Raw genomic sequence first — 17,240 nt, forward strand, 5'->3', positions numbered from 1 at the left:
GTTTACCGCGCGTTAACACACTGATACAGCTTCTCCCCCAGATCTGGGAGCACATGAAGTATACGCTCATGGGCACACTCATGCAGGCCACACAGGCGCCGAAAAACAAACTTGGAGAGAAGTATGCACGAACGTACACACTTCTGCACCCACCCCCACACGCTCTCACACACACACACACACACACACACTTCCTCTGCAAACATCTTGGAATTAAGTTATCACTTTATCCTCTCCTGTCTCTCTTTCCCACAGAGAGATTAACATTCACTCTCCTTCTCTCTGCCTTTCCCCCGCCTTTCATGTGAGCACTGAGGCAGCTGCAGCTGTGTCAGTGTTTGTATGTGCGTGGTTGTGTGTGTGTGCAAGTGTGTGTGTGCATGAGTCAGGGCACCAATGCTCAAATAAATCAACTTCCTGTTTCCTGCTATCTCATCTCAGCCCCTCAGCACATGTACATGTACAGTGTGTGTGTGTGAGTGTGTGTGTGTGTGTGTGAGTGATTTTGTGTCAGTCTGATCATCTCCCTCCATCATCTGGGTTGCGGGAGACGTCAGAGAGCACTGTGAGATTTGCAGGCGACGGGGTTAATTGATACTTCACTTTTCAGACCGAACGTGGAAGCAGGTCATAAAAAAAGAGAAAAAAAAAAGAAGGAAAGAGGAAAAAGAGATAGGGAGTGAAAGGATGGAGAGAAGGGAGAGTACATAGATAAAAAAAGGGGGACAACAGCACGGGGGAAGAATTGTTGCAGGAGAGTAGGGCAGTTAATATTTTACAAGGCTGGATTAGAGAGGTCGTGAAATGAGGAATGAGCAAAGGATTCCTGAGAGTCAGCAGCAGAGAGAAGGAGCGAAAAGGAGCGGGACAGCTGGGTAACGCTGCTTTGATCAGAAACATCTGTAGGTTTTCATGGCAGAGACAGAAAAACAGAGAGATGGATGCTTCCTCCTTATTAATCTGTTTGTCTGGACAGGTTTCAGCCTGACTCCGTATCTGCGTCTGCTTCTTTTCGTCGTCGTCAGCTCCAAATCGTTGAATGGATGAGCGCCCGTTTAGTTCTACAAGTATTAATTAACCACAAATCACATTCAGTTTTTTTTCTTTTCAAATTAATTAATTTGAAAACATTTTCAACAAAATCTGACAACCAGACTGAAAAAATGATTTCTCCGACTGCAAGAGGTGATAGAGGGGACCCATCGAGTCGTGGTTTTATCCTCCACTTTCTTACCGCCGTCATCAGAGCTCACACTGAATATAAAGTGCTCCCAGACAGCAGAATGACACAACGCCAAAGAAGATCAGAGCTACAAACCCCCTCAAAACTGAGTCACAAAACGAAGAAAAAAAAAAGACATGAACTGAAGAAAGCACACACGTTTTTCATGAACCGTTCCATCCCTAGTTACATGTAGAGGTCGACCGATATGGGTTTTTTGGGGGCCTATGCCGATGCCGATGCTTTCCAAATTTGGGCAGCCGATGCTGATATGCATAGCCAATTTTTCCAATTTTATATCCAGGCCGATTGTTAAATAAATATATATTTATCACATTTTTGACATTTCTGAGCAACTAAAAGAAATCTATTACAACAAGTCGTGTCCAGTCCTCTGAACATTTATTCAGCTTTCAAAACAATGAAATATTTTGTCTGAGTAAACACACAATGTAACAAGCAGTAGTAAACATTCACACTCTTCTTAAAATGTCAAAAAAGAAATTTAAACTTATTAATATAATTTGAACAAAAGTATGTAATGTATCCAAGTGGTTCCACAAGTTTGAGGTGCTCATCTTTTTTGTGCCTGATCAAAAATTGCGTCATTTTATACAACGGATTAAAAATCGGCTTTTTAAAAGAAAATACGGCTGATGGCCGATAGACAAATGTCCAAATATCGGCCCGATATATCGGCCGGCCGATATATCGGTCTACCTCTAGTTACATGCCACAATTATTTCCATTAATCTTTAAGTTTATCAAACTGATTAATTGCTGAATTGTCAGAAAACAGGAAAATCCCCGTTAAGGTTTCACACATCCTGTCTGCTATTTGACAATAAGTGAATGTGATGGATAAACCGCAGTGATTTCAGCGTTCGAAGCTGCACTGCTCCTTTGCTTCTCCCTGGTCAACATTTTTAACAGCATCATTAAATCCTAACCTCCTGCCTCTGCCGTTGTTATTCTATTATTCAGCTCCCCGGCTTCCCTATTTAAATCGAAATACTTTGAGCTGGTGAGCCTCTGAGCTGATTCTGCGCTGAAATTATTCATATGTGTGGCTGTTTTTGCTGTTGGGTGATGTGATGCTAATTGTGGACACGATACCAATGACTTGCGTGTCTGTGCTGACACGGCAGTGGAAAGACAAGGGAGGGCCAGGAGCTGGAGGGGCGGTGGAGGATCCAAGGCCCAGAGCAACAGCCCAATCAGATGTGAATAATCCATGTGTGATCCCATGAATGATTTGTTTGTTCTGCGCATTCTAGCCACACTAACGACTTGATGATATTTGGACTGTAACCGACCTTTAACCAAGCTGCAGGACTAGTAAACACTTCATTATTTTAATTATTTACCCTCATGCTCTCATACAACAGCAGAGGAGATCGGCTTGTTTTACTGCTGCACCAAAGACTGGAACAACCACAGTGCTAAAAAATGTAATCTTATCAAGTGTTTTTGTCTAAAATTAAGTCAAAACTGTCTTTTTATACTCAATATGAGCCATAATTAACAGACCAGTCTGGAAAAATGTCTTGTGTCAAATTATTTAAGGACAAAAATGAGGTCTGAAATCTATGATGGAATATCGCAGTCAATTAAAAAAAAAAAAAATCTAAAAAAACTTGATTTTTTTTTTTATTTATTTTGAAATAAGTTTCTCATAAAAACAAGATTTTTTTTTTTTGATATTCCTGTTTTCACGAGATTTCCCATGATGCTCCTGTGCATGACTTATTGGTGCATGTTTTGCTAATGCTAATCAGAGATGGGAGGGCCTTTAAATGTGTTTTAGTTACCAGTTACATGTTTCATGTTTCTTCTTCAAGATGACAATTAAAGAAAAAAATTTTAGGATTTTTTTTTTACTTTTCAGATTCCTGTTTTATAAGATAGTATCTTGTGAAAATAGGAAAATCAAAAATAAATATTTTCTGTTTTTACGAGATAGTGTCTCATAAAAAATGAAAATGAATAATAATAATAATATAAATAAATAAATGAATAAATAAATAAATATAATATACTATCTCATAAAAACAGGATTTTTTTTTTATTTTGAGTGAATGCCATATGCCACATTAGAATTGCTATGAACACAAAAATAATCTGCAAATAACACAAAAAAAAATTGCTTGAAAATTTTCTTGAAGCTAGACTAATGTCTTAAAACCAGTAATACAAGTTCCTGATTCTGCCAGAACCTGCTTCACCCGGAGGAACCGGAGCCTCAGAGTCGTAGCGGTCACAGATGCACCCAAACGCATCATAGTTCTTAAGCTCGCTGTCAGCAACAACCTGTGACAACAACATGACAGCATATTATCTAATTATTTATGCATGCTCGCCTCCAACTGGACAGGAGGTCAACTGCAGGTGCCGTACATGATTAATGAATGGTTGTGTAACAATGAAAGTGATGGACTGGATCACTCTCAGGGTTTGTAATCCATCAAAATGACTGGAGACCTTCAGATTTTTCAGTCAAAGACAAAGAATAACACAACTTCTGGTCTGGTGTTAAAGCAAACCAAAAATTGCAGTAGAGCCAAATTGGAAGAAAAACATAACGTCCCAACTTATTGTAGTGGTTATATCTCTTTTTAAATGTTAATGTTGAAAACAAATCATTCAAATTTCTACAAGTTCATGATGAAAAAATTAGTAATATTTGTCACTATTGGTTGGTTTTGGAAAGCTGAAACCTTGCTCTTAGAGATGCACGATATATCGGTACCAACATTGGTATTGGCTGATATTTACTCATTAACTGCCGGCATATTCAGAGCATCTTTAGCGATCTTTCAAGACCCAAATATGTTGTTTTCTATGACTATGTAAACACCAAAACTACCTAAGAAGAGTGGACCCTCTTCTTTTAAGTCTACTTCCTGTTTTTGATCCAAAAAAGAGACAAAACATACTTTCTTCGATCACGTTCATCTCGGGCGCTCCATCCTTTGATCCTCTCCATGGTTGTCTTTTCTCAAGATCGCACCGCTCTTACTCTCTGAACTACCTCAACACATCATCTCAGATTGTTTTTGTTTTTTTTAACCAATATTGATATCGGTAAATAGCAGTTTTCGGCCATAACAACAATATAAGTATCAGTATCAGCCCAAATTTTCACATCAGTGCATCCCTACTTGCTCTTATTACTTCTCACTGGGGATGGGTGCCTTTCACGTTTGAAACGGTAAAGTACTGATGCTGTACTCAAAGGTACCAATTTTCAGTACTTTTGTGATAAATATTGATATTTTTGATAATTTAATCTCAAAGTTTTTCAATTTAACATATTTATTTCTGAATACACTTCCACTCTCACAGTAACATGGTACCGTTTGATTTTACGTGAACCATACTCGTTATTACAGAGTTTTGTCAGTTCCTATTAAAGTACCTTACTCGGTATCCATCCCTATTTCTTATTAAACTCTATAAAATTTTATAGTGCCAACAAATGCTGATCAATTTCAAGCGTCTGATTCCATTCTTCAGTTGGGGTAAAAGAGAAAAAATCCCATAGGATGTTAACTCCTCTTTACCAATGCAGTACCAATACCATGACTGTGCAGCTGTGTGAACTTTATTTCGATAAAACTGTATATTCTGCTTCGGCAACGTCAGCCTGAGCGACCACGGGGTGAAAAATTTGATCTTCTAAACCTAAACTGATAATTCTCCCAGGCTCTATCTGTGTGTGTCAGCAAATCGGATATTTTACTGTTAGACTTTCAAAAGGCACAGCTCCCCTCAGGCATACAAATGAGATTTCCTGATAAATGTGCTGCTGAATTACAGCCCCGCTGGAAGGTGACACAGTCTGTCACATACACCACAATGGATCCAGGAGATGGTCTACGAAACACAGAGAGCCTCTCACATTACAGCAAACATACACAGATGCATGTCTCGCGTACTGGAACTCTAAAAGTAGAACATCAGATCCATCCATCATCTGTTCCACTTTCCCCTTTTTGGCATCGTGGAAGCAAGGTGGGGTATTCTCTGGACACATCCCCGGGCCGCAGCGCTGAATATATTCGGCACGGCTGTGACAAGAATGTGACTCAAAAGTGGTTCCTGACTCAGTTACTCAAAAACATGTGCATGATATCCCGAGCTTTCCAGAAGTCAAATATACGGACGATCATAGCACGTTTGGAGAAACAGGAGAAATAGGAAGTGACACTCACACACTGGCTTGTCTTACACAATCATAGCTCATCAGTATTCTGTTCCTGACATGTTTCTAAATATGTGTGTGTGTCTGGTCCAGCTGTATGTTTCCTATTTGCCTTTTCATTATGACTCCCAGCATGTTGATTTAAACTGGAGCTGATACAAGTTGCTGTTGTTCGGTAATCAGTTCAAGGAAGAAAAGACATTTAAGACCTTAGAGATGGTTGTATGGATTGTTCTTCAAGCTTATTCTTCTGGCTTACAAAACACTAGCCACGTTGACATGGACCCAAATATTCCGCTTGCATTTGGTTTATTTGATCAAACGGAAAGACTTTAACCTTTGTATCCACCTCTTTCCCAAAGAAAAGTGCAGATCCGAATGGACATTTAATCAGTTTCACAGGGTGGAATATTCCTTTCCCCAAACCGATTGAGGTGTCATGTATCCACTCAAACAGAAAGTTGTCAGGGTGCTTTCTTTCAGCACATGCTCAGATATGACGTAAGACGCAACTAGAGAGGTTCCTCAACTTTAAAAATGGCGGCGAACCGTCAACACTGGAGTGCTGCGGAGAGTTTGTTTTTGATCCAAACTTTGAAAGATATGAACATAATTTCAAGACTGGACGGACGACAAACTCGCAATACGGAGTATAGCAACACCGTGATAAACAAACTGTCGTCCTCCAGCTTTGATAAATCATGTGATGTTTACGTTTTTCTGCGCATGCCCCATTGACTATTCTGTTTGATTACAGTGGCGCATGTAGACCAGAGGTTGGAATATTCCTTTCCATGTTTACTATTGTTTTCGGAAAAGTCATTCGGAAAGATTCCATTCGGAAAGACCAAAAACTCCTCATGTAACCGTGGCTATTGACAAGAACAGCTCCTGCCTACCTGGGGTCCCTCATCCAGGTCTACACTCCTTCTGGTTCTCTACGCTCTGCTTGTGAAAGACGCCTGGTGCTCCCAGCCCAGCGTGGCTCCAAATCTCTAGCCAGACTCTTCTTCTCTGTTGTTCCCAAATGGTGAATGAAATACCTAACTCTGTACGATCCACAGAGTCCCTTTCTACTTTAAGAGATGTCTGAAGACTGATCTGTTCAGGGAACACTCAGACCCTTTATCTGAGCCTTCTCCTCTTTGTCCTCAGGGGGAAATGAGTCAGAAGGTCTCAGATTCAGCTCTTAGTCAATATTTAGCGCTCCCAACTCACATCAGAAACATAGACTCTCTTGCTCTATTTAAATCTAAACTCAAAACCCATCTATTTCAAACTGCATCTTCATTCCCACTGATTCACTTTAACTCCATGTCACTCCCGTTTGTATGTTTGTTTTATTTATCTTGATTGTGATTGTCTTTTTAATTATGTTTTTAATTATCTGTACAATGTCCTAGAGTATTTTGAAGGACATATTTAAATAAAATGTGCCATTATTATTATTTTTATTATTATTATTACACTTAGTAGTAGTAAACCTCAAGCTGGCCCCTCTCTTTCTGTATAATAAACTGACTTTATTAAAATAATTTATTTATTTTATTTAATTTGATTTAATTTAAAAAAAATATGTATCTATTTTTCAGGTTTGAGTTAAACAGTGGACACTAACCCTATTTCTGTAACAAATCCCTCCAGCATGACTTACACATTCATCAGTAATAGAGCTCATTTATATTCACCCTGCTGGTAAGCTTATGGTAATTTGACCTTCAATTTTGACCTTAAGAAAAATCTAACAAGTGTCAATCACTGTCATTTGCAGCAGTTAAAGATATGAGTTTATGAAACGTATCAGTCATTCTAATTTTCAGGATCTACTTTAGTGCTTCTTTTTCCTTTTTTGTAGTCTCAAATCTTCTGTCCTTTTTTGTTGTGTATATATTTTTTTTTTTTTCCTCAATCTTTTCTTGCGTTGTATATAATATCTGTTCTGTATCATGGGCTGGGTGAAAGTGTATTCATCTAAATGTGCTCCTTTCACTCGATGAAAGTTAATGTAAATAAATTATATAAGATTCCAGTTCCACTTGTAATGTTTGACTTGTGTCCTTCTAGGGTCGTTGCTCATCAGTTTTCAGTCAGTCGCCCGCGAGTTTAGTGAACACCCCATGAAACAGAATGGTTTATTCAGACCGTTGCCTGTGGGATTGTGTGGATGTATATGAATATATGATTCTCTGAACAGCCTCTGGACAGAGTTGTGCGCTTGTACCGTTTCAAGTCTTCACCCCTGTTGACCTTACAGCCTGACTTCATGTTTTTTTCAAATTGTTTCTGAATTGATCTAATACCCTCAATGCTTGCCGAACATTTCATGAAACTTTCCTGAGTTTCTAAATATTTTGTCCTGAGAATTGTACATATTTGAATGGAAAGAATGAAATATTTTGTGCATCTTTACTCTGAGTTCTGTTTGAAACATCAGCTCAAGTGAGCGGCAGATTGGTAAAGTAAAAGCTTTGTATGTTTTTATCCGTACTTGTTGAGGGAAAACGGGGAGTTGTAAGCAGTGATAGAACACTGTGTATTACCCAGAGATCAATAGCACTTGAGCTGAATGTCATTATGGTTATTAGGCCTGCTTGTCTGTATGGTGATGAGGCTTGAGGACATTATGCAAAGTGGGGTTGGAGCATGTGTAAGTGAGCACACGAGTGTACTCCTAACGGTGTGTGTTTGGGTTCCTCGTGCTGCTATAAGGTGCCGTGTGCATGTGCAGGAGTGTGCGGGGAATACTCATGATCCGTGTTTTACGACTGATGAATGATCCAGCTTCAGTAGAATTCAGAGGGAGTAGGAGCAAGCGGTTTCAAGGTGAGAGGGGGGGAAGTGATGGAGAGGGTGGTGGTAAAGGTGAGCAGAGAGATATACAGAGTGGGAACAAGATAAGGAAAACACAGACAGTGAGAATAACAAGAGGGAATGGGAAATGATTACTGCAGCAGACACAAAAGCACCTGACTGCGCAGCGGCTCGCTACACAAATCACACGTCTCTGCATCTTAATTCAAGCGCTGAAATCAGCCGTGTTAAGTTTTAAAGATTCAAGATTTTCAAACTTACAATAACCTAAACTAAAGCAACGTTGCTGGTTTAGAAACAGGTTTAAAAGTCAAAAGCAAATGAAGCCACTTCAGTTAATGTGATAAAACCTGTTTACACAGAGAAATAAGACCTTCACAACTAAAATAGAAAAAATAAAAGAAATGTAATTGAGGAATAGCTTTGCAGCTTAGTGTAGTTTTCTCAGCTACAGATTTTAGCTTACCATCATCAGTAGCATTAGCCACCCAGTGTGCGACTGCGTACAGGGCTTGTTGTTGTTACATTTCAGGCTCTAACATGGCTGTGTAGGTTTTAGTGCTTTAATCTGCTGGTGTATGGTGTCTTCTGTAGGAAAACGACATGTTTAAAGGTAGTTATATGTTAGCAAACACAACATTTAAACTGGGCTCCTCCCCCTCGGCTCAGTGCCAGCAGCAGCACACACCCACAGCCCCCTATCGAGGAGACTCAAGAGTTGTTCACCCATCTTGGCATGTTAGCACAAGCTAACATGCTTGTATTTGACACATACCTGGTTAGCATGAAGCGCCCAATGTCCTCATCCTGTGCTGCTCTCCAAGTTCTTGAAATAGAGTGAAAGTCGAGCTAAGTCTAGTTGCTTCGTGGGCTTGGTACTCAGCTGTAGATAATTTGGGGGATTTTTACGATTACCAGAAATCACGGCAAGAATTTCTGCCTGTTGTTGAATGGTTGACAAGCAACTTAGCAGTGAGGCTAGCAGCTTACCAGCATCAGCTGACAGCAACATTTGGCGTAGGACCAAGGAAGCTAATTGTAAGCGAGGAAATCAACGACATAAAAGCTTCACCCTTGTTTAGGAAAAAGCATTACATTTTTAGCGTTTCGTTTCACTTTGGTTGTGTTTTTCTTTCTCCATGCTACGTCCACTATCATAGCTGCTCTGATTAGCTTCTCCCACTCGCTAATCAACACGAAAAGTCACTTGCGCACTTGGCGTACTGTGATTGGCTGAGGTAACCATACTTACTCCTGCCTAGAAATGCCCAGATACAACCAAACATCAACATACAGGCAGAGGAGAGGGTTGAGGCAGACACAGACACTGACACACATATAGAAGCCCATAGGAGACGATCAAGCAGTGTTATTTCTTTTAAATTTGACATTCTATTTTTGAAGAAAATCCTGCAAACTCTACCTTAAAAAACGGTTGTATTCTTGAAGTTTCTCTGATGCTTTGGATCAGCAAAGCGCTGTGGTTGAGGGAGATGAAGAGGAGGGTTGTCAGGTTCGGGGATCTCTACATCTCTGAAGATCAGTGTGGGAAGTTCAGCGTGAAAGCCCTGTGTTAGCTGTTAGTTAGCCTTTAACATCAATAAGTAGTTAAACCCGAAAGAGATGACTTTTAACCAAATGAACGCGTTTGTATTTCTGTAAGACTGTGAAGACAATAGCTACAAATATTGTGACCAGGCAATGCTAAAAATGGAGGGAAATGTTTGTTTTAGATGATACTTTGAGATAAACAGATTGTACCTGTGCTTTTAGAAAGGATGAGCAGAGAAACCAGGGAAACCACTCTGTAACTGTCCCTGGTGGTGGGTTTAGTCAAGGACGTGGCTCCTAAAGCCTGAGGACAGACATGCAGCCAGAGCCAGTAAATCACTGGGGTTAACTAGTGGGCACTTCCTTTTCACTCGGCGGCTGCCTGTCACCAATATATCCGTCGGCAGAGCACAACCCAACACATACAGCATCGTCCTGTTCAACAGGTCCAGGGTCTGTACATGCGAGCTCCAGATAGTGATGTTACTGATGCTGCTCCCACCACCTAAACTAGAGCAAAAAGAGAAAGAGTCTGTAGTAGGAGAGGAGACAGGGAACGCAGAATGAGGATAAGAAACCTATTTTGGCTTGAGCACAACCTGCCGGGCCAGGCTGGGCTGAACGCTCGTCTCCTGGGAGGAGAGAGGGAAAAGAAAGATCTGGCATGCAGAGAGATGTCATGTTTTCCTGTTTGTTTTGGCCCCAAATTTATATTATTTTCCTCATCCAGATTCCCTGACTTGTCCTAACTGCTTCGTCTGACATTTCCTCAACAGTCTTTCACAAATTCTGTCCATGTACAAATAACCCACCCAGCAGAGAGAAGCTGATCGTGCTCCAAACCCTCTGCAGCCTCCTCTAACTGGACAAACCCTCATTTTCTAACCTTGTTAGTCTGTTTCTGCTGCCAAATCTGAATTTCTCAGTTTTCTTGATTTCATACACCTCCTCCACTGAGTTGTCCCATGGCGCTGTCAGCTTGATGTGATAAACTGTCCTCTGACTGGCTGACCACAGCAGCTTAGGGCTGAGTTTAATACAAACTGTTTAATTTTCACATAAACTCTTCAATTTTCATAGATAAAAAATATTCAGATATTTAAATATCCTGACACATCCTTGGTTTAAAGCTGATTTTAATTTAAAACTTGCAAAGCAACAGAGACAGACATATGACATGTATTATATCATGTTACATTATATTATATGTTTTTTGCCAAAGGCAGCTCCATCCTCATTTCACAGAAGCTTATATAAAAAGGTCTGAATTATTTAAACAGATTAAAAATGAAGTTTTTCCTTAAAGCTGTAACTTTTAAAGTGCCTTTCAGAACAGTTTGTGCAAAGTCAGTTTGACATTTGTTGAAACAGGTGAATGCTAATAGAGTCAAGTGTTTGTGGCTTTTGAGCTAGGAGATAATTACTACTCCTAAAAGTTTTAACTTGTCAAAATAAACCTTTCGTGCTGTTTACTATTTTTATGTAACTTTGAATTAGGAATGGGTACGCAATTAGGGAACCAACCGTCTGTAGTACATAGTACCTGTTCATGTAAAATCAGACAGTGCCATGTTTTGGTACCGAAACGCATCCCTGTAAATGTGAGGAAGTGGAAGAGTAGGCAATTTTCCATTCTGGACATGAACAGCATTGTAAGTTTGTATATTAACATATAAATCTAATATTAATTTCAGTACACTATTTTAACTTAAATGTGTATATATTTTTATCCTCCTCTGTACAGAGTTCTTTATTATTATTATGATTATTATTTTAGATTTTATAATTTTATTATTATTTCTATAATTTATAAAAAACTATTATTATTATTATTATTATTATTATTATTGTTATTATTATTATTATTATTATTATTATTATTATTATTATTATTATTAATAATAATAATAATAATAATAATAATAATAATAATAACAACACTAATAATAATGATAATAATGACAATAATAATAATAATTATTATTATTATTGTTATTATTATTATTATTTTATTTTTTATGTTTATTTGTCTATATTTTCTCAATTGCTGTATTTTTTTCTTAATATTTGTTGTTAATTTACAATAATTGTACAGAGAAAGTGGGGTTTATACCAGGGTCAAATTCCTTGTTTTCTTGAAGACACTTGGCAAATAAAGGCTATTCTGATTCTGATTTTGGTAAATAGGTTATATTAAAAAAATGTTTTTTTTTTTTTTTTTTTTTACAAATAAATGTACATTTATTATCAGGTAAGAAAAGTTGCCGATTTTAAACCAAAATGGCACCTTTCAAAGGAGAGAATCAAAAAAAGCTCCATAACAGCACGAGAATAGAAGAAAAAACATTACAAATGTTGTCAAACCATAAAATTAACAAACAATAGAATAATCAAGCAGTAATTTTACAGGGAGAGTCAAAGGCCTGCTTAAATAAACACATCTTCAAGAGCTTTTTAAACATGACCTTCCTCTTGTTTTCATTTCATATCTATTAAACTGGGCTGCTGGGCACGTTGGCAGCCTCCACAGTTCTCCCACTCCTGTCCTTCCCATGTCACTGTCTTTTTATGTTTCTTGGAAGAGATGAAACTGAAACTCAATTTCCCCTCTGGGATTCATAAAGTATTTCTGATTCTGAGCCTCGCAGTGGCATTCTGGACTAATTAGGCGCCACATTTACACACAAAAAGTTTTCATTTAGTCGTCGGTTTGTATTTGAACAGAGAAAGTAGGTGTGAGACAGACAGGAAGTGAAAGGTAGAAAACAAAGATGAAATACAGAGAGGGGACGAGGAGCAAAGGCTAGAGAGATTTATGGCTTTTGGAGGGGACAGAGGTGGGTTAAAGTTTAATGTAACCTCAGAAGATAAGAAGAATGGGATGATGGAAAGTGAGTGCCAGTGAGGGTAACAGAGGGGTCAGGGAAAGAGTGCTGTGTTGGGACTCCCAAGGACATTCTGGAGAAACAGCCCGGAAAGTTCACCTCGGCAAAGTGTCCCAGGGAGCAAAGAGCTCTTTACTGTTTCTTTCTTTTTTTGGCTGTATCGTGATTTTATTCTCTTCCTGAATTTCCCTCATTCTCTCCTCTATTCCAGCTTCTTTTTTAAGTTCTTACATTTTGAAATATGGATTGATTCACTTTGATCAAATTGTATATTTAACAGCTGCATCTGGATTAAGATTTTATTCTGGCACTGCGTGAATTTTCTCTGAAATAGCAAGTGAAGTAAGAAAAAAACTCCCTTATCTCTTCTCTTCTTCTCTAAACTGATGTGTCACATAAAATACAAGGGCGCCAGCATCACCATCATCATCAAAGCTCACATCAAAGTCACACAGCATGGTTTCTCTTGAAGATCGAAATAACTTTTTATGTAAATAAAGTCACATCCTTTCATAGAAACTTGACAGAGAAGATCAAAGCGAGCGGGTCTTTCTCGCCACAGACATGCATATGCACAACTTTATTTGGACTCAGGGAAATTGGGAGGAGCGGCGTGGAGATGACGAGGATGGACAGAGGGCAAGAAGTGACTGAGGAGTGAAATCAATGAGACACAGCAGAGAGGAAAAGGACGGAGGGACGGAGGGAGCTTAGCAACAGACAGAGATGGAGACAGCGAGAACAAACTGTCAGGTTAATGGGGCGAGGAATCGTGTCTTATTTATTATAGATGGCTCTGGTATGGGACATGAAATATACATAAAACACTAGGTTGACATCTGTATCAGCTGCATTAAAAAGCATGTCTAAGGACACCGGGAGAAGAGGCCTTCTCATGTGGAAAACAGCGACGTGAGGCTTTGTAGTGAGGAAGAAAGGGGGGAGGGGACAAAGACAAAAGGAAAGACGAAGAAGGAGACATCAGATCAAGACGAGGAGCTTGACAGCAGTTGATCCCAGGCCAATAGGGGCACTGTTTTTCTTTTTCTTCCAAGATGAGGACTTTTTCTGAGATGGAAATCAATAATTGATCATTGTTCCTTATTGTGCTGTTGATCCGCAGAGTTAAGTGTTAATCTGAGGTCTACGCTCCATGTGGTCTCGACAGGGCCCGCGGGACTCACAAACAGAGCAGAGAACTAACCCCGGCTAAAACTTCCATTAAGCTTAATAATCCCTGTGTCTCCTGGGCTACAGTCTCCACAACTTTTCTGATCCCATGAACAAAGCTGGGGTTAGTGTCAGCGGGGTTGTAAATAAGATGATGGCTTCAACAAAGTTTAGTGAAACGATTTTACTCTTATGCCTCACCCTGGGTATGTATTATATCAAGTAAAGCTTTTAAAGTGTAATATCATCGTCCCCGTCTTAGAATAAAAATAGAATCGAATAAAAAATACTTTATTTATCCCCGAGGGGAAATTCACAAGGAGTCACAGCAGCAGTTAAGAAGACGAAAGTAAGAAAGTCTGTCTCCTGGATCCTGTCTGCTCACAGCAGGTGAAGTTCTGGTGTCTGATGTTAGCTCCGTTAGCCATGTCTGTGAATAGCATGATGCTACTCTGCCTTCTGGTATTCCCTCTGTTGCTGGGTTAACATGGCTAGCTCACCACCAAAGCGATGGATGGAATGACAGGTCAATGTCGTCACTTCTTAGCTCACACCTGAGAACCAGCACTTCATCCTCACCTCCTTCTCCTCATCTTGTAGGAAACACCCAGCCTTGCACCAGTTAGCATTGACATGCTACAGACTGCAAACAGGTGATTTCACATGTAAACAATGCAGCCATGGCTACATGTAGGATCTCCAGACAAACACAGAAGCAAAAACAGTAAAATTATCACTGAAGACAAAACCAGCTTGGTGGCCATGACCAACAAATGAGCCAGACAAAGTAACGACCCACTCCAAATGCAGAGATGATGAAAAAGAGATAAAAAAATTACAAGAAACAAGGAAGAGAGAACTGCCACAACACTTTCAGTAGAAAATGTCTTTTTAGACTTAACATGAGCCACAATCACCTGACCAGTTCATAAAAATGTCTTATTTTAAGTCATTTAAAGACAAAAATGAGGCCTAAGTTTCTTGTATCAAGTAAAAAAAATCTGCCAATGGAATGCCAATTTTTTTGTTAAAAGCAATCCAGACCTAATTTTTGTCTTTAAATGACTTAGAATGAGACATTTTTTTCTGGACACACTTGATAAGATTTCGTTTTTTTTACGGTGTACTTCTTTCATTTCATCACCGCCTACCAAGACACATCAGCGGCGAACCAACAAATTAGCCCAAATTTATTGATAGAACAATCGGGTACAGCATGAATTCATTTTTCCACTTAGTCTATGATCATTTGAAAACACTAGAAACCAGTCTGGCTAATGATAATTAGCAGAAATTTCCTCACACAGAATACTAATGATGTACTGTTCACTAATATGAATATAGCGACTCAGTTTTTAATTTCTGTTTCCTGTTGCTATGATGCAGAATGCACAAAGAGGCAGTTACATAACCGCAGGTAGCTTTATTGTTATGAGCCCTTGATATGACACTTAGGTTGAATCCTGATTCCACCCCTTGGCCCTTGGTTTTGTATGTGCACGTGTAGTGAATTGGGTGTCCAAATTCTCTGTAAGATCAAGGGGAAGAGCTACACACCCCTTGGAACAAAGGCCTCACTTAAAACCAACGGGTTTGACAAATTTCCTATGATATGAAACTTTTTTTTTTTTAATCAGATATCCAATTCTTTGCTGCCCCATGTTACTTTTAGCCATGTTTGAACTGTTGGGTGTAATTTGAAATTGATTGTTTTAACTATCTAGCTAATGCTGCTATAGCTACAGCTACAACTATAGCTAATGATGGCTACACAAATGTCAGGCTGGGATGACGTGGTAGCAGTGGACTGCGTTTCATGAGCTGCATCTGCTACATAATCCTCGATAAGCTAACATTAGCTTTTCATGGCTTAGCTATTTTATTACTCATGTAATGTAGTGTATCATGGTGGTGTCTGTTTGCTGTGAGTTTGTCCCCCTAATATGACATGATGTTATCATCACTTTGAAAAAAAATTGTTCTGTTTTGAAGTGAATAAACAGTCGCCCTGCATAAAATAGCAAGTTAGCATCTAGGGGTGATGATACACTGCAAAAAACTGCACTCTTATCAAGTGTTTTTGCCTTATTTTCAGTAAAAAGTGTCTATAAATACTTGAAATGAGCCACATTCATTTGACTAGCCCAGAAAGTGTCTTATTTCAGGTTATTTAAAGACAAAAATGAGGCCTTGTGCATAAACCTACATACAAGCAATTTTCTCCTACCTCATTAGCAGATTTTTTTTACTCATTACAAGCAATTAGACCTCATTTTTGTCCTCGAATAGTTTGAAATAAAACACTTTTCTGGACTTTCCAGGTGAATGTGGCTCATATCAAGTCTAAAGAGACACTTTTACTGAAAATGAGACAAAAACACTCGGTAAGATTCCAGTTTTTTGCAGTGTCGCAGGGATCTAGTGGAGTCTCGTTTCTAAGAGATGTTTTTTATTTTTTTTTACCCCTTTCCCTCAGCTCTTGAAACAGAAAGCCAAGGGAAGGGTTAAGACGAAAGAGAAAGGTTAAGAACGGTAACTGGAATCAGCCTTTAATCTCTTCCTCTTCCCGTCTCCAGGTGGTAGGCACCAGTACGAGCGCATGGCCAGTGATGTCACCATGCAGTGCGGCCCCCTGGATAATGACGCGTCGGTGTCATGGAAGGTGAATGGAACGGATGTGAAGGCGCAGCACCGTCAAGAAGGTCCCAGGTTGATACTGAAGGAGGTGGACCTGGGCCACAATGGACTCTACAGCTGCTTTCAGAACCCACACGGAGAGAGACGTGACACCATCTACCTCCACATTGGCGGTAAGTTGCCAGACAATGGCCCGCCACATATTACTTCATAGAAGACGTGATGAATCATTAATTTTCCCAGAGGGGAAACTGGGTCATTACAGGAGTACAGACTGAAAGGAGGAAGCAGACTAGAAATGACCACTATGCCATTACAGGGAAGGAACCAATCTATTAATAATGAGAAATGCTTTGGACTTTGGCGTGTACGCTTGTGCAAAAAAAGGGAAACAACAATAGTGAAGTTGCCCTGCAGTTGTAATTAATTGTGGTTACTTTAGGGTCCGTGGAAATTTAGCCCTCTCATCATGTTGTGTGTTTTTCTCAGCAGTCCTGTGCAGCAGGAGCTTTATTGAGATTGAATGGACTCTTAGTTTGGAGTAAATACCAACACTTATCGACACGCAGTGACAAATAAACTCCTTTCTAAGCCAGTTGGTGAGGTCATCGGTCATATCGCAGCTGAAGAGGTTTGAGTGGGACGGACTTAAGGACGTGGCATTGTGTGACTGTTTGTGTTGGTTTGTGTAGCACACTATATGTGGATTATCTTGTTTCATACTTATATATGTGAATTAGTTTGAAAACTCAGTTTAATA

The 17,240-nt window shown here is 39.3% G+C and overlaps 1 protein-coding gene across 4 annotated transcripts in view; it reads left to right on the top strand.

Annotated features, from left to right (window-relative positions):
- The window catches only part of cntfr (ciliary neurotrophic factor receptor), a 397,904-nt gene that overhangs the window by 198,921 nt on the left and 181,743 nt on the right, over positions 1-17,240 (top strand). For all 4 annotated transcript variants that reach the window (XM_074691062.1, XM_074691061.1, XM_074691064.1 and 1 more), the window contains one exon: positions 16,420-16,653. In XM_074691062.1, coding sequence (XP_074547163.1) covers positions 16,420-16,653 — 234 coding nt within the window. The remainder of the gene's footprint in view (positions 1-16,419; positions 16,654-17,240) is intronic.

The sequence above is a fragment of the Halichoeres trimaculatus genome, unplaced genomic scaffold (genome assembly GCF_033239565.1).
Source record: "Halichoeres trimaculatus isolate MK-OKI-2021-1 unplaced genomic scaffold, fHalTri1.1 fHalTri1_scaffold_16, whole genome shotgun sequence".
Taxonomy (NCBI): domain Eukaryota; kingdom Metazoa; phylum Chordata; class Actinopteri; order Labriformes; family Labridae; genus Halichoeres; species Halichoeres trimaculatus.